The following is a 23473-nucleotide window of genomic DNA, read 5'->3' on the forward strand; positions in this document are numbered from 1 at the left end:
TGCAGGAGGCCTGTGGACGTCGTGTGCAGAGTGGGAACTCTCACGCGTAAGGCGGGAAAAAGTCTATGGAGGCTAGTAGTTGCAAAGTTACTGTTCTCGGGCGAACCCGACTAGGTGGGTCGAAAACGGGGGTGGATCCGAACACTTAGGGTGTTGGACTATGCTGAAGCACCGGAGTACTTGGTTTACCTAGCCCAGGGGCTGCGGCTGCATAGGGTTGAAGTTGCGTCGGAAACCCTCGTTGAAGATCCAGGAGCCTGAAGAAAGAGTTGCTGGCAGGCGGCCAGTGAAGAGAGTTCGTGGAGATCCAAGCCTGGATCAGGAAAGAAGAAACCTGTAAGCAGAGGGAACCAAGTTCTGAATCACTAGCCAGTGATTTGAGTGGGCACCAGGATGGCACCGGACGAAGTCACCTCAGCCAGGTGAGTGGGCGCTGCTGGGCTCTGCAGTCTCTCGGACCAGGAGGCGTTGTCGGCGACCAGGATGGAGGTGCGAGCTGTCCCACGAAGGTTCTTGCTGTCGACGTCGCTGGACCCAGGATTGGGCAACAAGTCTTGGCAAATGCAAGGCCCACGTGGTGGACCTAAAATGGCGTCTTGAGTGGACCAGGAGGGTCCAGGGTGCTCCTCTTTTGGAGGGGAGCAAGGGGTAGTCTGGAGCAACCAGACCAGCAGTAGTTGTTGTCGTGGAGCGTCGTGAAGGGGTCACTAGCCAAACGGGCCAGCGACCTGGACAACGCGGTTGAAGGGCCCCACGCAGATCTCGTGGATGCAGGGGGGCTGAACTTCGGTGCTGGAGCTGCTCAGGGACGGGGCTTCTCTTACCCCAAAGCACTCAGTCGAGGGTCACTCGGGAGTCGTGCTGGACAAGCGTCATGCAGTTCTGAAGATGGCCGGTCCCTCGAGGTCTCGTCGCACCCACGGATCACAGCTGGGCTGATGATGTAGGTTGAGGTCAGAGGAGCCAGGGAAGCCGGTTCTCGTCGTGCTGGAGCAGTGTTGATCCGAAGGAGAGACTGGCAACAAACCGCGATGCTTGGTTGGTGCCTGCTGCTGCAGGGTGACTACTCCTTAGTCACAAGGGAGAATCTTGGGAAGAAGTCTTGAGTTCCTTTCGTGGAAAGTAGTTTCAGGATTCAAAGATGATCTGATTTGGAAGGGGGCCAGTTCCTACCTTTATCCTGCAAAAAGGGGCTGGCACGCGACTAAGTCCTGCCCTATGGGTGGGACTAGGAGGGGGGTGGTTACACCCCTCTCCTTTGGCAGGCTTTCCCCAGATCAGGGGCTGGAGTGCCCCTGGAATTGGTTCCAGCCGGCCTATGCACAGTGAGCACCGGGGTGCCACTTGCAGTCACCTTCCTCTAAAGCCCTGCCTACCAAGGATACACAAAATCCTGTCTGGGACGGTGCTGGCACCGCCCCTGGCAGGAAACCCTTTGTCCTTGCCTCCTGGGCTGGGAGGACTCCCAGCAGCAGGAGGGCAGACTTGTGTCTCGGTGGCAGCATCCATTTTGTGGAGCTAAGGCTCTGTCTGACTTTAACCGGGGTTACAGGTTACATACATGTTGTGCCCCTCTAGAAGGGTGGAATGCTAACCCCGTCGCCAGAATTGGCGAGGGGTTAGTATTCCAATTCGTATGACACCTTACTCGACATGTTTTGATAAAGCGATACCAGAGTTGGCATATAACCGCGAGGATTATAATGCACTTAAGAGTATATGGTATGCGATATCATGGAAACGGCTAAGGGATGGATCCCGAAAGCCGCAGACAGGCTCAGCTCATGCCAGAGCACTATCTCACACGATTCCAAGCACTTTGCCGTCAGGATTGTCAAGGCCTGCCATAGGAGTGACTGATAGGAGATCTGTGTGTCCATTTAGGTTTAGATATAGGAATACTATATCTAAAGCAAAGGGTGATTACACCACCTTGCCCCAGCTGTCGTGCAGCCAGTTGTGTCAGATTTGGATGGCCAGCCAGGGGTGGCATAATACATGCTGCAGCCCCTGGTAGGCCCTGGGTACACCTATGCCCTGGGTACCTAAGGTACACTGTACAGGGACTGATAAGGTGACTCAGTATCCAATTAGATATGTACCTAAGGTACATGGAATCCATTTTACAGAGAGAGCAGTAGGCCTGGGGTCCTGAATAGCAGGGCCCCAGGTCAACTAAGTCAGAAAACCAGCAAAACACCAGGCAAAACGTTGGGGGCAACCATAGTCTGGGATCTACCTTCCTACAGCTCGCACCTCCATCCTGGTCGCCGACAACGCCTCCTGGTCCGAGAGGCTGCAGAGCCCAGCAGCGCCCACTCACCTGGCTGAGGTGACTTCGTCCGGTGCCATCCTGGTGCCCACCTAAATCACTGGCTAGTGATTCAGAACTTGGTCCCCTCTGCTTACAGGTTTCTTCTTCCCTGATCCAGGCTTGGATCACCACGAACTCCTTCACTGGCCGCCTGCCAGCAACTTCTTTCTTCAGGCTCCTGGATCTTCAACGAGGGTTTCCGACGCAACTTGAACCCTATGCAGCCGCAGCCCCTGGGCTAGGTAAACTGAGTACTCCGGTGCTCCAGCATAGTCCAACACCCTAAGTGTTCGGATCCACCTTTGTTTTCGACCCACCTAGTCGGGTTCGCCCGAGAAAAGTAACTTTGTGATTGCTAGTATCCATAGACTTGTTCCCGCATTACGCGTGAGAGTTCCCACTCTGCACACGGTGTCCCTAGGCCTCCTGCTTCTAATCCAAGGGTTCAGCATTGTAGGCCTAGCGTTTCTACAGTCTAGAAAAGTATTACTTACCTGCTAGTAACTTCGCATTCCACTTCTTGTGTCTATGGTTTTTCGTGCCCCTCGGGCATTTGTGTAAATTGTGCGACTTTCAGTAATTCTTTAAGAGTTTTGTTGTGTGCTTAGCTCCCTGTCTCATAAAGAGCCAGGGTAGTCCTGTTATAAATAAATACACTTTATTTTTGATAACTTGTGTGGTGTCCTTTCACTTGGTGTTCAAGGGGTAATGTGATGGTAAAACAGCTGGCTTAACACGCCCTCTAGAGTCTTAGCCTTAGACTGCTCGTATCCATGCTACTAGGATAGCTGGTCTATAAGGTTGACTTACAACCAATCATCAATAAGGGTTGTTTGGACTGATACAAAGTGCTCACTAGAATAGTGAACATTATATATCAGGCCAACTTCTCACAGGGAGGAGGATGGGTCGCATGTGAATCTATGAAAGACACCAATACTGGAGAACCACCTGTTTACAGGTAAGTAACAATTGTTCTTCTCCAGTTTTAGGGGTTGAATAGAATAGAAAGCAGTAACCTCCGAGAACTGAGATTGCTAGGCATATAAAGAAGAAATCAAGACAGTACTAATAATAATAGTCATAACACATCATAGCAATCACAGGAAAACACTAAGGAGGAGGGAACAGAGGCTCACCTTACTGAAAAAGATGGCGAAGCACTGCCTGTCCCACTGCGGTATGCGCTTCATTGATGGCATCCAAACAGTAATGTTTGGTGAAGGTGTGCCTGCTGGACCATGTTGCTGCATGGCAGATCTGATGAAGTGGCACACCAGCAAACAAGGCGGTGGATGAAGACATCGCCCTCGTAGAATGAGCCCTCACTGAAGACTGCAATGGTTTGCCCGCTTGTTGGTGGCAGAAGGCAATGGCTGAAGAAAGCCACGGGCAATAGTTGGTTTGGAAACTGGATGTCCCTAGCGCAGTCGTCCGTAGGCAATGAACAGTTGGTCGGACTTGCGGAAGGGGGCAGTTCTGGCAATGTAAAATTTAAGGCATCGTTTGATGTCCAAAGAATGCAAGCGCTGCTCTGCCGGAGACTTTGGGTCCGGAAAAAAAGTCTTGAGGAACACAGGTTCATTGAAATGAAAATCCGTAGGTACTTTAGGTAGGAAAGAGGGGTTAGTGCGGAGCGCCACCCCGTTAGGTTTGAACTGAAGATAAGGCGGCTTGATAGTGAAAGCGTGAAGGTCGCTCACGCGACGAGATGAGGTCAAAGCCAGAAGAAGTGCAACCTTCCAGGTGAGGAATTTGATATCCGCTTTATGGATAGGTTCAAATGGTGACTTCATAAGCTGAGATAGTACCACATTGAGGTGCCAAGATGGAGGAGGGCGCCAAACAGGTGGGAACTTGCGGAAGAGCCCTTTGAAGAATTGACGTATGATCCGTGATGAACAGAGGGAAGAAGAGCCATCATGTCGGAAACGAGATATTGCAGCTAAGAAAACTCTCAGAGTAGCATGAGAGAGCCCTGACTGAGCGAGGCTCAAGAAGAATGGAAGAAGCTGCTCAGGAGTGGAATGGATGGGATGGATATTGGCTGTAGCGCACCAATGACAGAATCGCTTCCACTTGAGTTTGTAAGTCTTGACGGTAGACGGAGCCCTGGCATGAGCTAGGATGTCTCTGCATTCCTGGGATATGTTCAAGTCAGCGAATTCAAGGTGCTCAGGTTCCATGCCCACAATTGTAGCGTGGAGGGGTCCGGATGACACACTAGGCCCCTGTCCATAGATAGATCTGGACGAGGACGTAGAGGAATGGGCTCGCACTGGGACAGCAGAAGCAGTTCCGAAAACCATGCCTGCCTGGGCCAACGAGGTGCGATCAACAGGATGTGGCAGGGCTGCCTCCGCATTTTCCACATTACCCGCGGTATTAATGGGAGCGGCGGAAAAGCATAAGCGAATAGATCGCACCAGTCGATCAAAAGGGCATTCCCGCAGGACCCGGGGTGGGGATGCCAACTTGCATAAGACTGGCATTTCCGATTCTTTGGCGTTGCAAAGAGGTCTAGATCTGGGTGACCCCACTGGCGAAACACAAGATATAGAGTCGGTTGGTGCAGTTCCCATTTGTGTGTTGAGGAAGTGAACCTGCTCAGAGAGTTTGCCAGGAGGTTGGACACGCCCGGAAGGTGTACAGCAGTCAAGGTGATGTGATGGCGGAGAGCCCAATCCCAGATCGACTGGGCCAAGCGGGACAGATGTGGAGACTTGGTCCCTCCCTGCTTGTTCACGTAGTGCATACTGGTGGTATTGTCTGTTTGGATTAGCACTGACTCCCCTTGAACAACCGGGAGGAAGGACTTGAGCGCTAGGAAGATAGCCATCAATTCTAGCCTGTTGATATGCCACGTGCGTTGCGTCGGCATCCATTTGCCCTTGATGGATAAGCCCTGGAGATGAGCGCCCCACCCCTCCAGGGAGGCGTTCGTCGTCAGCGTAAGATCTGGAGCATGAACGAGGAAGGACATTCCCATTTCCAGATTCGTGGGCTGCGCCCAACAAAGCAGGCTCTTTCTCATGCGGGCTGTGACGGCAACTAGGTCGTTGAAGGACCCGGAGACTTGACGCCACTGTAAGTCCAGTTCCTCCTGAATGGGACGGGTGCGCAACCTGCAATTTGGGATCAGTGCGATACAAGATGAAGCCATTCCCAAGAATGACTTTAACGTCCGAACAGAAACTGACTGTTTTCTTCGAATGAGGGAGACCAGACGAAGGATCTTCTGACGTCGCTCGTTCGAGACGAACGCTTTTGAGAGCTGCATGTCTAGGATCGCTCCCAGGAAGGTTTTGGTTTGCAGAGGCGCAAACTGTGACTTTTCGACGTTGATGGTCAACCCCAGAGACTGAAACACTTGCTGACAAAGGCGAGTGTCCTGACCTAGCTGATGGTGGCATTGAGACTTGAGAAGGCAATCGTCTAAATATGGAAAGATTTGAACTCCTTGTAGACGCAGGTGAGCCACCACAGGGGCCAGTACCTTCGTGAACACACGAGGAGCTGATCGCAGTCCGAAAAGCAGAACTTTGAACTGAAAATGCATTGGTCCCACCTTGAAACGCAGGTACTGGCGATGATGTTGGATTATTGGGACATGAAAGTATGCGTCTTGAAGGTCTATGGTGGTCATGAAATCCTCGCTGGATAGGAGAAACAGGATTTCCAGTAACGTCAGCATGCGGAACGATTGGGACTTTAGGAACTGGTTGTGAGCCCTCAAATCCAGAATAGGTCGCCAATCTCCGGTCTTCTTGAGTATGAGGAAGAATCGAGAGTAAAAACCCTTCCCTCTTTGATGTTTCGGGACCACTTCGACTGCACCTTTTAAAACAAGAAGACGGACCTGATGGTAAAGCTCCTCGAAATGTGGAGGAGGCGGGCCACGAGGTGGAGTGCACGGAGGAATCTCTACAAACTCCAGGGTATGACCCCGTTTGACAATGTTCAAAACCCAGTGGTCCGATGTGATCGAGGACCACTGAGAATAGAACAGAGAGGGTCGTCCTCCAACACTTTGAGGGTGACAAAAGTCATTGGCGTTTAGGATTGGATCCACGATAAGAAGACTTTCTTCTGTATGGTCTGGAGGGCTGCTGATGAAATTGCTGATTGGGCGTGTAACGTTGGCCGCTCTGATTGTAGGAGCGGTATTGTTGCCCACCTCGAACGTTGGAAGAAGTGTCGCGTCCGCGCGCACCTCGAAAGGACTGCTTCCGAAATTGCAACGTGCCCAAAGACTTTGCCGTATCGGTGTCCTTCTTAATGGACTCAAGGGCGTCATCGATATGGGATCCGAACAGCGATTCCCCATCATGTGGCATATTCAGTATTTTGGATTGGACTTCCTGCCGGAAGGAGGTGGACTTCAGCCAGCCTTGTCGTCGGAATGCAGCCGCACTGGCAAGCAGACGGAAACCTGTGTTAGCAATATTGACTGCACAGTCGATCATTTCTTCCAATGCCCTCTGACCATCGCGAAGAATCTGTTGAGCGTCAGCCTTGGAAGCATCAGGTATGAGTGCCATGAAATCTGAAATGTCTGACCACATCTGCCGGTCATAACGTCCCAAGATGGCTAAGGCATTGGCTGCCCGGACAGATGTTGAAGCCATCGTTGAGAACTTGTGGCCAATAGCATCTAAGCGTCGACACTCTCTATCCGGAGGGGCTGTGATCTGGGACGCAGGATTCCGTGCTCTACGCTGTGCGGCCTGAGTCACCACAGAGTCGGGCTTGGGGTGAAAAATCAGGCAAGCTGGAGAACCAGTTCGCGCCATGTACTTTTTCTCAAGGCGCGGTATCTGAGCAGGTAAGGAGTTTGGAGCATTCATGAGTTTAATTCCCTCCTTCCAAACGAAATCTATGATAGGAATTGTGTGTACCTGCTTATAAGGTTTATCTTTAAAATCATAAAGAAAACAGTCCTCCTCGCGCTGTGATCGTGGTAATTTGAAACGCTGAGCCGGTTTTTCCATTAAAAGATGGAAACTGGCGATATCTACAGGTGGGGATTCACCCGAGTTCCCAGGCTGAGGAGAGGGCGCCTGTGCCCGATAATCGTCCCATTCAGCCATATCCTGGTCGCCTGCATCGTCATCCGAGTTGTCAGGGACCTCTCCGTCCTCACGCTCTGGGACCGCCTCATCATCCGCATCCTGCGGGTAAACAGTGGTATGGATTCTAATTGACATCTGAACCGGAGACGAAGTTGTAGGTGGTAAGATAGGTGGCAAAGAAGGTGGAGGTAGTGCCACAGGAGCAGGAGATTTTACAGGTGTAGTCTGCGGTGTTGCAGGAAAACGGCGGTTGTAATCATCCAGCATATGTTGGAGATTAGAGATCAAGGTTAATGGAATGGTAGCCATAGGAACTTGGACCAACTGCTCTTCTTGCGGAGACTCTTGGTCTCCGCCATCGTCGTCAGAATCAGAGTCTTGACATTTAATTATTAAATCAGAGGGACTATGTGCCGCCCCAAACGTGTCCCCTTCATGCTCCGAGTCTGTGTCATGCTCAGATGTAGTTGCAAACATCAGAGAAGGTGGTTGTGGCTCTGGATCAGAGATCTGTTGGCAGGGAACCGTAGTGCGACGATGTGAAGATTCAGAAGTCTTCAATGGCACTAATGGCAAAGAGGCAAACGAAATCGGTGCCGTCATCCTTAACGTCGACGAGACCGACTTGGCTGTCGACGAAGGTAATTTTGGAGCAGTCTTCGTCGATGGTGCGGCGGTCGACGGAGTCGTCAGCAGGGTCACGGTCGACGGGCGATCAACTGTAGGCGAAGTCGTCGACGGTGCCGTCGTCGAAGCTGGTAGAGCCTCCGTAGACGGAGTCTTCGTCGACGGGGCATTGGTCGACGGGGCTTTGGTCGACGAGACCTTGGTCGACGGTGTCTTCGTCGACGAGAGCTTGGTCGACGGTGTCTTCGTCGACGAGACATTGGTCGACGGAGTCGTCGACGACGACGATTTCTTCGGGTCTTTCATCGATGAGGATTCTCTCTTCTTCGCCGACGAGATGGGAATCGTCGACAGAACAGGCTTCGACGGCAACGAAACCCTCGTCGACGTGTAGGCTGTCGACGATACCGTCGTCGACGACGAGAAGGCTGAAGTGGTAGTCGGCGTCGTCGGCGAAGATGCAGGCAATGCTGTTCTCGTCGTCGGAACGCTCGTCGACGCTCCAGTCAACGGCGGAACTTTAAGAGGCGTGGAAACACCTCGAGAGGCAGCAGAAGACGCCTGAGAGCCAGGTCTCGTGGGCGTAGAGGTGGTAGGAGTGGCAGAAGACACCACAGGAGCCAGAGACAAGGCCAATTTAGGCTTTTTGAGGAAAGGAGATGGAAACTCCTGAACACTACCACGCTTAGAGGCTGCTGTAGAAAGACCAGATTGTAAACTTTCTGCATCAGACAGTGCAGAATCCTTGTCCTTAAGACGTTGCAGCCAAAGGAGAAGACGGCCTTCTCGGTCTTTAAGAGTCTTAGTAGAAAAGGTTCTACAGAACTTGCAGCTGGCAGCCTCATGATCAGGGTATAAACAGTAGATACACTTCTGGTGGAGGTCCTTTTCAAAAAGGCGCAGCTTCCCACAAGAAGAGCAAGGTCTGAATAAAGACTTCTTACTTGACATGTTGAGATAAACACTGAAAACTAGATGAGTAGAGTTGAAAACTGAGCAGAGCTCAGGGAGACTCCCTTCACGCGACGTGCGGTAGAAAATCTGAGGGCATGAGCTTCTGAGGAGAAGGTTCTAGAGGGTGCTGGCGCCTGATTGGCTGTAATTTGGACTAACATAATGACACTAATGTGTTACAAATAGTTTTTTTCTCTTTACCTTGCATTCCTATGTAGGAATCGTTTTTAGAGGATTTCAGTTGTATTTCCTTTCTTTTTCTTGGATTATGTTTATATATATTTATATATATTTAGCATTATTGCTATTTTATTTACCGTGGGACTCCCACTTCGACGACGGGGAATATTCAAGCATGTGAATCTATGAAAGACACCCCTAATACTGGAGAAATGTATGTGCCCATGATATTATGGCAGAAACCCCTCACCCTGCTTTATTCTCCGACCTATTAGTCTGGATGATGTCGTAGTTATCCGGAATAGCTGCTAAAATGTCAGGGCTGGATTCAGCGGTTAGCCAGGTTTCTGATAGTAGAAGCCTATCTGGTTTGCTGGTATCTAAGAGATAACAAATCTCTAATTGATGCTTGACCATTGAACGTGTGTTAAGGTAGGAGATTGATATTTCGTCCACTCCCGAGAAGGTAGGAGGCGAGTGGGGGTCGGGGTTGTGTGGCAAGTGTCCTTGCATGTGGTCAATGGCTCTTGATCCGGTGGTTTGACCAAGGATCTACAAACAACCATCTTGTGGGACAGAATCCCTAGCTTATCTAGAGTGCCCAGGATGAGAGGGCCAACGGACCAATTTTCCTAGACAGAATTTAGTTCTGATGCGGAGTAGTGTACAAAATGGGCATAGTGCAGGTGCAGACGGGCTTGCCTTAGGCGCGCCCGCTGTGCAACGGGAAAGTCATGGGCTGATATAGGCTGCAAGCACGGCGCTAGTCGCGGCGCTACGCCCCCAACAGCCACAGAAGAGATAATGTCTCGCCTGCACCCTCCACTACAATCGGGGAACCCAGTGGTGGACCGAGGTGCGGACGGCAAAGCACAGATAGAATGCCAGTAGGTACAAGTTAAAAATAATAAAACACAAGAGCAATGTTCAAAAGATATTTTTAGAAATCAAGCGGTGGGCTGTTAATTGAGGCTGAGCAGTGAGCGTCTTGCCAAGACTTACACAATTAGATATCCGCTGCAAAAATCAGTGCGCGTCCGCAGCGCGACTAGGAAGTGTATAGATTGGTATTTTCATGGACTGCACATGTATTTTATAGTAAATGTCAGTTCATATATGTGACTTTTTATCATAAATATATTTTGAATGTATTGTAAATTTAATTTGGATAGATAATATGTCTATGAATGCTAATCTAATTGCACGGTCTTTTTTTACAATAATTTGTGTAATGTGTAATGCTCCTTTGAATTTGTGTATACTTTTATGATTCCTTTCTTGAATCGAAATCGACTAGGAAGTCATGGGCTAAAATAGGCTTCAAGAGTGATGCTAGTCGTGGCGCTCCGCCCCCAACAGCCACAGCCTTGATTTAGTTACTCCTGGTTTGTTGATGTAATACATTGTCATGATATTGTCCGTTTGAATTAAAATTATTTCTTTGAATGAAAGATGATAGAAAGGAAAAGTGTTCTTCTGATCGGCATCATTTGTAACGGAACTCCATTGTTTTTTCATTGCCATCGTGTGTCAAACACTTCCACAGGACCCACCTGGTCGTTTCTACTGATGCCTGAGGAAAATCTAACACGACAACAGCCATCTTGCAGCCTGCATTTCTGCCCAGAAACTGTCGCACCCCCCCCTGTTCTTCCAGTTCAACAGAAAGCCATGAGACACTCACACCCTGTGTAAATGATTTGTTTTCCATCTACTGCTCCCAGCTTGGTAAACATCCTTGACACCGTGATCAGGTTATCTGGACAATGGTCTGACTGCTGGGCCTTGATCAGGGTGAATAAACAATGACCTGAAAGACCGGGCCTTGATCAAGCAGAGTGAACAATGATTTGTGTACCAAGCCTTGACCAGGTCACCATTTACAAACGTCGTCTGGATCTGGTTATAAACTGCAAACACTGCCATGATTGAACAATGAACTAACAGCCAAAAGACCAGAATGAAAATGTATAAAAGGCTTGTAAGCTGCGGAGTAAAGCAGCAGCCACCTCAGTCTTATTTCTGACGAGCTTGGGACTCCATAGCCTGGCCTATTTGAATAAATCTGGGTTCCTCCTGCAGACGAAGGTTCCTGTGTCTCCTTTTACTACGTATGAAGGCTATTGAAGGCTTGGGCGGTTCCCCCGCCGCCGAGACCCAGTAAGTGGGTTAGATCTTCACACTCTTCCAGAAAGTCTCCGCTCCCCTATATGAGTGGGGGAACTGAAGAGGGTTGGTTAGATCTTTGTCTGTTGCTTGAGGAATTTCTTCCTCTGGAATGGGAGGACTTTTGAGATCTCCTCTGGTACTGCTTTTGGGTCTACCTTTGTGGGTGTTACATCTAAGGAATTGAACCCTTTGATAATACTACTCGTCATTGGGCTTGTGTTTGAAAAAAATAGTGTTCCCTCACATTTACAGCTTTGAGTGTTTCTGCTTCATGTTTTGATTCGGACCATTTCTTCCTCAGTATATTGTCTGGAGAGCGAGGAACCTGAAAAGGGTAAGTTTGCAGTTTTTAATTGAGAGTTAGGTTTTATGGAGAATAAACCAAGCCAGTGTTAGACCTGTCAGCCCTAGGTATGGTCCTTCCCTATTTTTTTCGCCCTTGCCTCATTTTTCCCACCATCTTTTTCGCTGGCCCTTAGGTCTCTGGGCACCTTTCCATGGCCAATCCATGTTAAGGTGCAGGTGCTCTCTACCCCAAACATGGCTGCCACTGACCCCTGCTACTGCAACGTGGTCTTTTTAGGCGCACTCTAGTAGCCAGGAGCTGGCTGGAACCCTTAAACAATGTAGCAATGCCAGCCTGCCCATAGCTAGAATGAGGGAAGCTCCTGGAACCTTCTAGAATAGGGGAGGTGACACCAACTGCCACTGCCTTCTGCCAACTGTCGCTATATAAGGAAAGGGAGGGAAACTTCTAGTCAGTTGAGTTGAGGCGGTTGAGTCAGTTGGGGGACCCACGCAGGAGATTTAGGCGGGAGGGGCCAAGTCAGGGACTTATGCCACTGGGAGTGACAGGATTTAGGTACTGCCTCTTAAGCTGAGTGAGGTACCCTAGACTAGCCCCCCTGATTTAGCCCAGCGGAAGGGAAACCCAGGGACCATCTTCAGTGACCCGAGAGAACTGGACCAGCCTCCAACTCAAGACCCCCCCCCCCCCACTTACAGGAATTACCTCACAAGGGCGCAGAGCCATCCAAGCGCCAAGAAGACTACTTGTCCTACAACCAGAGACTGCTGGGGGATCAACCAGGTACTGGTGCTGACTTCCCTCTGTGCCCCCAGCGCTGTCCTAACTGAATTATTGGTATTCCTGACTGGAAACGCCTTGAAAGCGCTGTAATTTGCCCCCCTGTCAAGCGCTGGATCATAGACTGCCTGCCTTGTCAAGCGCTTCTACCCCGGGCCCTGCTGAGCCTCCTGAACGGCCTGAGGCGCTTTGATAATTGCCCCAGTGAAGCGCTGCCAATCGCGCCTACTGTCTGACCCCCAGCGCAGTGAAACCCCCACCAGCACTCACCTGCCTCATCTCCTGAGGAGCGCTGTGTGCCCCAGGCGGCCCCCGGTGCCAGGAGAGGGCCGCCGCACTGTCCGCAGGAGTGGGCGGAGAAGACGCCGCGTCCGGCGTACTCAGGGGCCGAAATCACCGCCGCAGCCCGGCCCGAGTGTGGAGACCTCCCGTGGCGGCCCCGGAGCCTGAGGTAGGCCGCCGCGTCGAAGTAGTAGGCCGCGCTAGGCCCTGAGGCTGTAGACTCGCCTCACGTGACGAGGGAAGCCCAGCAACGTCATTCGCCCCGCGAGCCGCGCTGCCATTGGCGGCCGCGGGCGCGCCTCCCCCCTGCCTTTTGCCATTGGTTCCTGAGTCGAGGAAGGCCGCCAGCATTGCGCCCCCACCTGAGCCGAACAACCATCGGCTGGAAGCCCCGGTGCCCTGGGGAAAGCCGAGACTCGTCGCGGAGGGGGCCGGGAAGCAGAGAAGCCCCCCTCCGATTTGCCCCGCCAAGTAAATTAAGCTGAATTCACTCGACCCCGGCGCCCCGCATCTGCTCCTTGCACCGCGCCGGGCCGAGTGAGGTCCCCGGGAGGGCCGAAGCCACACCGCCTGCCCCTGAATCATCGCAAGGGCCCCGGTGGGCCGAAGTGACAGGTAACTGCAGGGGAGGAGGGCGGAAGGCCGGGGAAGGCCCCGTGTTCGCCCCTCCCCTGGGGAAAGTGAGACTGGGCCCTGTTGGCCCCAAAGTGCCTCCAGTGACGACGAGGCCCCTAGTTAACTGTTTAGGCCTGAGGACAGGCTTGCCACTTATTAACTGCCTACGCCTGAGAGCAGGCTTTCTAGTTATTACCTGTTTAGGCCCGGAAATTCGCCTGAAGTGGCTCAGCCCTGCACAAGGGAGTTATTTATTGAGATGCTTTATCGAAGCTATTTATTGAAATGCTTTATTGAAGCTATTTATTGAAATGCTTTATTGACATGCTTTATCGAAGCTATTTATTGAAATGCTTTATTGAAACTATTTATTGAAATGCTTTATTGACATGCTTTATTGAAGTTATTTATTGAAGTACTTTATTGAAATGCATAATGGAATGCTTTAAGTAATGCGGATGAATTAATTGCCCTAATCTCAATTCTATATAAAGTCTATCGATTTTAATCAAAAGTACTGGTGTGGTCTCCATTATTGCGCCCACTTCTTGACTCAGTGGATGAGTGTGTTGAGTAGCTACTTTACACGTAAGCCCCTGGTTGCCTACCTGCTCGAGCCAGGCTACCCCCCGGAGAACTGGTGGTCCCAGTTCTTACAGCCAGAATGATGATCTTAGTGAAATCCAATGAAAAGAATGAAATAGCTGAGAGTTCGACATGGTCAATTGCGGCACTGATCAATTGATTCGAGATTAGAGCAGCTTCTTGAACCATTTCAAAAAAGACTTGTTGCCCATTTTAATGATAAATCAGAGGCAAAAGATTTCATACCATCCCAAATCTCTCTATGATATCTTGTTTTAAGTGAGTGTAATTCTTTTTCCCCAACAGCTCTTGCTCCATCAGGAGCGGCAATAGATTCTGGAGCAGAAGCAGGTTTCTGTCTAACCACTGTAACAAGGACTGAATCGGAATCAGGATACATTCTGAACAAATCAGGATCTTGTTGCTGTGGTTTATATTTCTTTAGAAGATTTGAAGTGGCAGCTTTAACAGTAGCCTTTTTAAGAAATTGTTCTTCAACAATGTCCAACAGGCCTAGTAGAAGAGCCTTCGGAGCTGCCCTTGGTTATAGCATTTAGAGAATTACAGAAACCATGGTTTGGGGTAGGTCTTTAATATTTAAAATTAGCTTCTCCTCAAATTAACACATCTTGACAAGTAGGCCACAGGAGATACAGTAGAAGGTGTTTGTGGTGGTGGTGAAGGAGTATAGGAGGTATGCGTTGAACCAGAATAAGAAGATCTTGAATTTGAATTTAAAATATTTATATAGCGCTACATACACCATGCGGTTTCTTGGCGCTGGACAAGGATGCATCCCTTCTGTTAGAGCGTGTTATTGGTAATGTTGTCCCAATTGGTGAAAGAGGTTTCCATTTTCTAATTGGGTACATGGCAGTTGCTTTTGATGCCCTTTTTATTGGTGCGAGGACTAAGGGATTCAAGTGTGTCTGAAAGGAATCCTCTGGAAGCATGACTGTTCATAGTGTACGGAGAGGTTGGTCCATTTTAATGCCTGGATCACAGGAAACTTGAGATGTGGTTTAAAAAGAAAGAAGAGGCCAGATGCAGAAACACCACACTAAACTTACAGAGCATCCTATGTAATGTTCAAATATATGGATCACCAGTTTAATATAAGGAAATGTAAACAAACAGTAACAAGGAAATTAAGCAAATGATTAGAGGGTTCACAGTATGTTGCATAGAACACAGATAACTAATGTAAGTGAAAAGTGAGAAAAATCAAAATGGGGAGGAGGACTATCATAGGGAAAATTATATTTTCAATTCAATTAATGAGTAACTAAGACATGATGGGCATGATAAGCACACTGTAAAAAAACAGAACATGGCATAGTTCAGTACTGTACAAACACAAGTGAACTGCTGGAGGAAGGAAACAGCTCTGGAGGATGGGAGGCTGGCTAATGTTCAAAACCCATGTAATGTCATTAATGGAAGAAGAGATTTGCTGGTCAGGTTCTCAAAAAGTACTGTAGTTCATGGTCAGAGTTCTGGCCGTGTCGAACTGATTGAAGACGCATGATCCAACTAGCTTCTTGGCGTCTGAGTTCACGGTTACCACCTCTCATGCTTGCTTCCGTGACATCTATGCCAAAAAACTGAAAAATCTTGTGGGGACTTTGAGAGGGACAGGAAGCTACGAGGAAAGGCATTGGGTAGCGTGTGTCTTGTTATTGGGTAGCGTGTTCACTGAATATGTTCTTAAGTCGCTTTTCACTTCTATAGAGTTTCCACTTATGTGAGGTGTTTTTCCTGTGCATTTTGGTAGTTAAAGTATCATGCGTATTTTCTCCATACTGTACCATGTCTATTACTCTACCCGCAGCCCTGAAGAGTCACGTGTTAACTACCCGCTTGACGAAACTCGTGTCGGCTGGTTGTTTTCTTTGACGTCATCCTTCCAGAAAGGAAGGTTCAAATACATCTCTAAGCTTGAAAATCATTCAAGTGTGTCTACCTTGTCTCATTGATTACGAACTTTCTTCACCTTTTGACAACATTTGTATTTATCTACCTTTACGTGTGCACAGGAATTTTGTTGTATCTACCAGTGGGCCCTTTGCCGCCACTTGCAGAGGTTTTGGGGTCTCCTCTCACTGTGTAGCACCGTTCATTACTGTTGCCTTTGCGCATATTTCGTACCGCTAACAGCTAGGCGCCAATCTTCCTGTATACGTGAAAACCCTACACAGAACTCTTGGTTTAAAAAGTAGGTGATCCAGACGACCTTGGTGAAAAACAGCATCACTTGTGAAACTCTTGACGTCGTGGTAGAAGCATTTAATGTCATACGGGGTCTTTTGTTGACGTTGGGGAGGAACAGTTATGTGGATCTTAGACGACATGCAATACCTTTGGCGTCAAAAGAGTGGTTTGCGGCAGAGAACAACGCTTTGCGATAGAGATGCTGATATTCACAAGGTTTATTTTGACAGTAAGCTGCAACAGTGATGTGTCGACGTCAAACCTTCTTGGAAAGGTGAGCAAGTCTGAGCTGAACCTCTTGACTGTGGCGCTGCTGGTCTTGACATCTACAATCGGTTTTGATAAAAATGAGTTTGATGGCAATGTTTTGAAGGTGATTTATTTTATCTGTAGATCTCACTGTGTGAGACTTTACCAGATCTATGAATATTAACGAGAGGCAGATCTTTCCAATCTTTTCATCGGTCTCATATCCTGCATCAGACCTCTTAATCGGATGTCCTCTGTCAACAGTCCTTTTCAACATTTTCCTACAAATAACATCTGCAGTGCAATATGGCTGAAAGTAAAGAAATACAAGCATTTGCAATGAAATAGGTCTTGCATTTGAGAGAGTTAGAGCTATTGGCATTGTAAATAACAACAACTTATTAATGTGTTTTGAAAACCTACAAGCGGTGCACATAAATAAAAGGCATGGTCATTTAACAATGCTAATAGCTCAAACTCTCGCAAATGCGAGAACCTATTGCATTGCAATGCTTGTTTGCCTTCCTATGGGGATAAACACTCACAAGTCCTCCCCCAGGCCATCGGTCCCTCACCTGTTCTGTACGCGGCGCCTCGGGTGACTGCTCTGCCCGCAGACGGCAGAGGCCGCGGAGAGCAGCTCCGCCCATGCCTCCTACCTCTGAGGGGGTGCTGTGGCCACAGAAAGCAAGAACAGAGAGGAATAGATAAACGTGGAGCAGAAGCTGCGGGCTATGCCGGTCCGCTGATGCATGTTGTGGCACCAGACCTGCAGGGAGGCACCAGACCTACCAGTCCGCTCAAAACACCGGATCGCATGTGACATCACCGGACGCATTCATCTCCAGCAGCCTTTGGTGACAAGAGTGAGGCGACATGATGGGACGATAATGAAAAAATAATGATGAAAGCAGGCACCGTGCTAAAATGTAAACTTATGTGCATGGCAGCCCATACAACTGACGCCATAGTTCTTATATAAAAAATTAAAATTAACAGAGGAAAGCAGGCTGTGCCCTAAAAGAAAAAGCAGAGCACCCGAGTATGTTTAACGTATGTACATGGCGGCCAGTGAAGCGGGCGCCAAGGTGAAAATTAAACCAGACGCCATGCTACGCAATATCAATATAAAATAGCACAAGTAGTCCCTAAACATAACATATGAACAATTGCAACGTAATAAACCTGCAGCTGGTTGGTGCGCATTCGAATAAAACTGAAGTGATGTACAGGGAGCACCAACCAATAAGGAGTCCAGAAATCAGAGTAATGCATAAATAAACCAATCACAAGCAGCAGGCGGGATTACACTTGCTATACTATTTACAGTAGGTCTTGCAGACAGTGCATTCGCGCTGCGTAGGCTCGACCTAAAAAAGCAATATGATGCGGTTAACACTAGCTGATTATAGCACTTTTATTTTCTGTACTTCCAGCCATGTTACAGACCAGTGCGACTGCGCTGCTGTGCAACAGGACTAAAAAAACACTGACAAGGCTAATGGATTGCATGTAGGCGAGACCTAATGCTTGTTTATACTTCCTGGAGGAAAAGATTATGTAAATACACACAGACATACATTTTTTGTACGTATAGAGAAAAATAGAAATTAAAATTGTATCCAGATATACACAAGTATGTAGACATACAGATAACATTCAATTTGATGTGTACAGGGTTTATTTTAAATGACAAATATGTGTGTCACAATGCTTAAATATGATGTTCAGAAATCTGTAAGTGCTTAACTATTGATATATTAGGGGAAACATTAAAAAAAGAAAATATTGGAAACTTTATCAACAGGAAATGTGAATGCCAGAGTTTATAAATACTAAAGACAACAAAACACCATTTCAGACTTTGCCCTCGTATTGCTTCTTTATATTAATTCAGCAGAAGCACATTTCCACCACACTCGATACCAGTCTGCACTTTCTTTTTTCTACTCCACCAAAGCCAATCTATCCCTTCAAAACTATACACATAAGGCATGAATTCTTTTTCCAGCACTAAACCCCAATAAGGGATAAAAAGCTATTTTCTAATCTACTAACTAAAAACCTGAACCTTGTGTTGCGGAGTAGCTAGCATCTCACCAAAAAGTGCTTCGAGCCTCGTAGTGGGTAGTAAGCATTGTATAAATACAATTATAAAGTTATTTTGATGACCGTGCACTTCTCCATCACACATTGAAAGAACTAGAAACTTTCATTTTTGTTGTTCAACATTTGCTATTATGCTTCCAAGTGTGTTGACCTGGAAAAAAAGATCGAAGGACTCATCTGATTTTTTGATTTGGATAAGAGGTCAACTTGAAATAGAATTGTTCTTCCTTTGCTAGACTTTCACATTAAATGAATAAATATAAAAGACATCCTAAATTCAAAAACTAACAGCAAACCTATAAACTGCAAACAGATGACCTAGGCAGGGATGCCCAGGCCTCTTACCTCAGCGTGGCTCCCAGCAGACAGAGTCTTGTTACACCTCTCACATTTCAGACAGAAGCGGTGCCAGTTCTTTCCAAGGGAGCTCACCTTTTCAGCTGTTGATAAAGAAAGAACACAAACTGTTGAATCCAGCATCATTCAGTTTGCATAGTACCTCCTTAGTCGTCAACAGCCTGCGAGTCCATATTACACTGAACAAAAAAGCAGCCCATTTTGGAATTAGTTTCTCTCCTCTTAATTGAAAATGTTTGCAAAGGGCACCTTTCACTAGCAAGCGGTCTCAAAAAACAACAAGCATTTACAATGCAATAGGTCTCGCAGTGACATTGTTTTGAGTAAATGGCCTTGTAAATGACATTGTTTTTTATATTGTTTATGTTTTGTAAAAAATGATTAAAATGATTGTAATGTAAAATGCAAATAGTGTTAAAATTTGTAAATGGAAAAGTTATTAATTGCATTTATATGAGTGCGAGCTATTGGCTTTGTAAATGGTAATTCCTTGGGTCAATGTGAGTTTTGTTAAGCAAAATAAATATAATGTATTTGTAATGCTAATAGGCTAAAGTTAGTGCCGATGCTCAGCACCGGTGAGGCCCAGGACCACTTAAAGCCCTGCACCCACGCATACAACTCCCCCACTGCATTGTCATTTCCTATGCTGCTCCCAGATTTTGACAACTGTGTACCTTCGTCACACAATTAACACTATCACATATATGAGGTTCGCTCTGCAGAGTGGCCGGACTACAGATTCATTAGTCATCCGGGAACATCTGGTTATGTCCCAGGAGCGTGCTGTGTGGGGGAGGCGGGTAGGGTCCACTCATCATGCTGGCCAGACACAGGTATCCCCGCCCGCGTGACTCATGCTGACTCCATGCCTCTGTGGCCCAGTTAGTGCATGGGAGAGTACCAGCCCCTCCCCCTTGTGCTTAGAGGGTGGTGGGTGGCTTATCATGATGATAACCATTAGTAGTTAAATCTTTCGAACCAGGGGTGGGAAGTTTTGGTTCTTCTGGCGAGTGATTTGGCCTAACTTAACTGGTTAGTTTCGGTGTGGTTTGGTTTTATTTCGTAAACCTAATTTCACCTTAACTTCTAATGGAACATCTATCTGTTATATAGTCAGGGTCACTGGAGTTGTGATTGAACGTTCGCAGCCTTTTCCACATGATTATTGCAATCATGGACGTGCACCTCAGAATATAAGAACACATAACATAGAAGGGCGACAATGGCCGCCCATCCATCCGCGCCTCACTGAAAATAAACACTAGTAATGCAGGGATGCACTGAAAATGCGCAAATATTTGGAAATCTTGCAAAGCCTTTGGCACCTATCTAGTGATCTTTTTATGTAACAAATGTCTCAAATTAAGAGAGCCGAAGAACGGTGATCTGCCCAAGATCACATCATTTGGTAAAGTAGAAAAGCCGGGATTAATACTGAAGTATACCAGACCCAGGGGCATGAACTTTACAACTATCCCATATCATCCTACTCTGATGTCCATTTATGGAAACTGGGCTATTTTAGCTCGGAAGTAGGCGCAGGAGAAATAAGTGTTATGCGAACTCATTCTACAGACGATAACAAAAAACACCTCTACTACGACCAATAAGTATGCAATAACATTAAAACCACCCCCTTGCTAGTACTCCTACCAATTAGACTGATACAAACAACATAGTTATTAACGGGAACAACATATGATTCACATATCCAGCTCCATGACACAGCTCCCTCGTGTGAAATGCTGTAAACACCACATTTTGTAACCCGATGAATGCACTGCAAGGATTGTCTGTACAACCGATCAGCCGTCCACAGAGACATCAATCCGGTGGGACTGGCGCAACCTTTCACCCTTCTGAGGTCGATAAAACACTAGGTCCATTCAGCGGGCTTCTGATGAGGGCGCCTATTGTGCTTCTGGGAGGCAGCAAGACCTGGCAGAAAGTGTCACTTAGGACCCTGATTTTAACATTATCCCTTAGTCCATTTATTCGCAACTAGCACACAACTGTGAAGCCCCCCAGCACAGATATACAGCCTACACACGTCACAACAAGAGCAGTGACAACAATACAGGCACGCGCCTGTGCACGAAAGTAAACCCTGCACCCTGCACCCTTACTCTCGGTGCTTTAATTAGCGCACCATTCCATTAGCTGAAGTCACAACCTATGCAGGGGTCAAAAACCCCTCCCCCGCACATCCCATATTCCCACCCACAAACACCACACACGTCGAGAAAAAGGTGGACCACAGACCACAGCACTGGTTGTGAATCAGAGAAAACCTGAGCTTAAAGCTGGGTTCTTTTTTTTAAACCACTGTGATCCTGGGCAATTTACTTAATTTTTAGTGCCGCTGTTCGTGTGTGTACCAACATAATCCTTTAAACACATCCTGTACACCAGAACTAGGCGCTATGCAACAGAGGCCCAGACCCTTCCCAATTACCTCCAGTTAGGGAGAGACCGAGAGAGAGGGAGAGGGAGAGAGCACCAATGCTGGGGGCATAGAGAAAGAGGCAGTAACATTAAACATGGGACAGTGACACAACTGGCCGAAGAAACAGTGAGACACACAAGATGTACTACGGTGGCAAAAGCACTCGCACCCCCTCATATGTTTCCAGAGACAAAACTGTGCATTATTTAAATAGAGACCAAATTGATGTTAGTTTATAGTTCTTCAACCAAAACCCAACCACTGCTGCCAAGGCGGCGATGGGTTGTCCGGCCAGCGCTGTAGAGATGGGGTTCGTGGTTCCACCATTTTGGGCTGCTGAACTCCGGGGGGCTGCAACAGGACGGGCTTGAATCCCACGGTCCTAAAGCCGGACTCTGCCCCGGAATACAGGGGGTCGCAAACCCGCAAATCATTTTTTATTTCCCGCTGCTAAGGCTACCGGCACCACACCCCCAGCACCCCCTCCCTGGACCGGAGGCAAAGAATGCTGTGGTGACCTACCCAACATCCAGTTGAGGATGGCAGCTGGGATCAGACCCTCCGCATCGGGTTATGGCGTGGGGAACCGGCGGGAATAAAAAGCGGCATCAGTAAGGGCGCCAGAGGCAGCGGGCTTCACTTTTGCACCTTTTTTCGAAGGCGGGCTGCAAAGGACGATCGACACGTGGACATGGGGCAGCGTGACTGGAGCCTCCACCCCCACCTGTGCCACAGATCGAAGCGGTGAGCCGGGTCTCATCTCTGCATTCCCGGTGGTAGTAGGGATAGAACGAGGGCAGCATAGCGAAAGCCTTCACCCCTGCCTAGCAGAACAGCAGAAGCGGAGCACTGTGGCTGCACTGCGGAGAAGACGGCGCCATTAAAAATAAAAAAAAGCAGAAGGGACAACATAGTAACCAATCTAAAGACGCAATACCGTAGCGATAAACGTTTTAAGCATTTGTCCCCTATAACAAAATTAATAATCGTCCGTCATAAAAAAAAAACCTTGCTGACCTGCAGCAGGCGCCACCCCCCACCCTCTCTGCCCTCCCCCTCCCCACACTCTCCTCCCAATAAAAACAAGCACATTAGTGGCGGGAAGGGGCTTCCGTAGACATCTCCCTGTTGCGCCCTTAAGTCGAAACATAGCAGCACCCCACTCCCCGGCCCGTAAACCGGACTCACCGGCAGCGAGCAGCAGCAGCGGGAGGCACGGCTCCATAGCCGCCTCAGGCTCCATCAGGCTCCGCCCCTCCCGGCGTCGAAGTCCCGCCCGGCGTCGATGACACTTCCGTTGCCAGGCAACGGCCCCGCCGGCACCAATCCCAGCGCGGCTCCTCGTCTGACGTCAGAGGAGCTGCGCTCGGGATTTGTGCGGCTACCGAAGTTCCCGGGCTGCGGCGGTGTTAACGGGGAGGCAACTTTTAATTTACATACAATGCCGCTTTGGGAGGCGGCGGTGATTTGAGACAGCGCACCTTCTACCACAGTGCCTTCCCATGCGTAAGGGGAGAGGAGCCCGGTGAGTGGGGTTGAGGGTGGGGGTGTACGCATGTGTGTCTCTTTGAGTGTGTTTGTGCGTGCGTGCATGTGTGTGTCTGTTTAAGGGGGGTGCGTGTGTGTATGCAGCGTGTGTCTGTTTAAGGGGGGTGCGTGTGTGTGTATGCAGTGTGTGTATGTGCGCATGCGTGCGGGAGCCTTTCTGTGCATGGGAATATCAGGCACGGCGACGTGCGCGCTCACGAGCTACAATCTCCAGGAGGAGAAGCTCGTGACAGTCTGCAGTCCACATTCCCCCGAAAGTGACAACATTAGTTGTCTCCCTAGACAGCAAAGCTTCGCTTTGCTTTCGTCTAGGCGAGACCTAAAAATCATAGGGGTCAGTCGGGCCCTTCACTGCACTCTCCTCTTAAAGAGGAAGGTCGCTGGTCTATTTGCATTTTCTAATGCGTCAAAGCAGCAACTTTAAAACCACAAGTTCTGAGCACTTCCTTTCTAGTTCCACTCTACACTGCTATTTAGGTCTCGCCTTGGCAGCACATTTGTTGTCACAAAGAGACATGTTGTATCTTTGATATGGGATTCAAAAAAGATCCATTTTTTTCATTGGTTCCTCTTACTGTCCTTTAGAAATACTAGCTTTTTATTGGTGAATACTCAAAGTAGTCCGTCCTTTTGTTCCACCCTGGAGACTGCTCCTGCTACATGAA

At 48.4% G+C, this 23473-nt stretch overlaps 1 protein-coding gene across 3 annotated transcripts in view; it reads right to left on the reverse strand.

Moving 5' to 3' along the window:
- The window catches only part of CRIP3 (cysteine rich protein 3), a 376762-nt gene that overhangs the window by 248348 nt on the left and 104941 nt on the right, over positions 1–23473 (reverse strand). For all 3 annotated transcript variants that reach the window (XM_078647288.1, XM_078647290.1, XM_078647289.1), the window contains exon 2: positions 18800–18894. In XM_078647288.1, the coding sequence (XP_078503414.1) occupies positions 18800–18894 (95 nt within the window). The remainder of the gene's footprint in view (positions 1–18799; positions 18895–23473) is intronic.

Source organism: Lissotriton helveticus, chromosome 6, assembly GCF_964261635.1.
Source record: "Lissotriton helveticus chromosome 6, aLisHel1.1, whole genome shotgun sequence".
Lineage (NCBI taxonomy): Eukaryota > Metazoa > Chordata > Amphibia > Caudata > Salamandridae > Lissotriton > Lissotriton helveticus.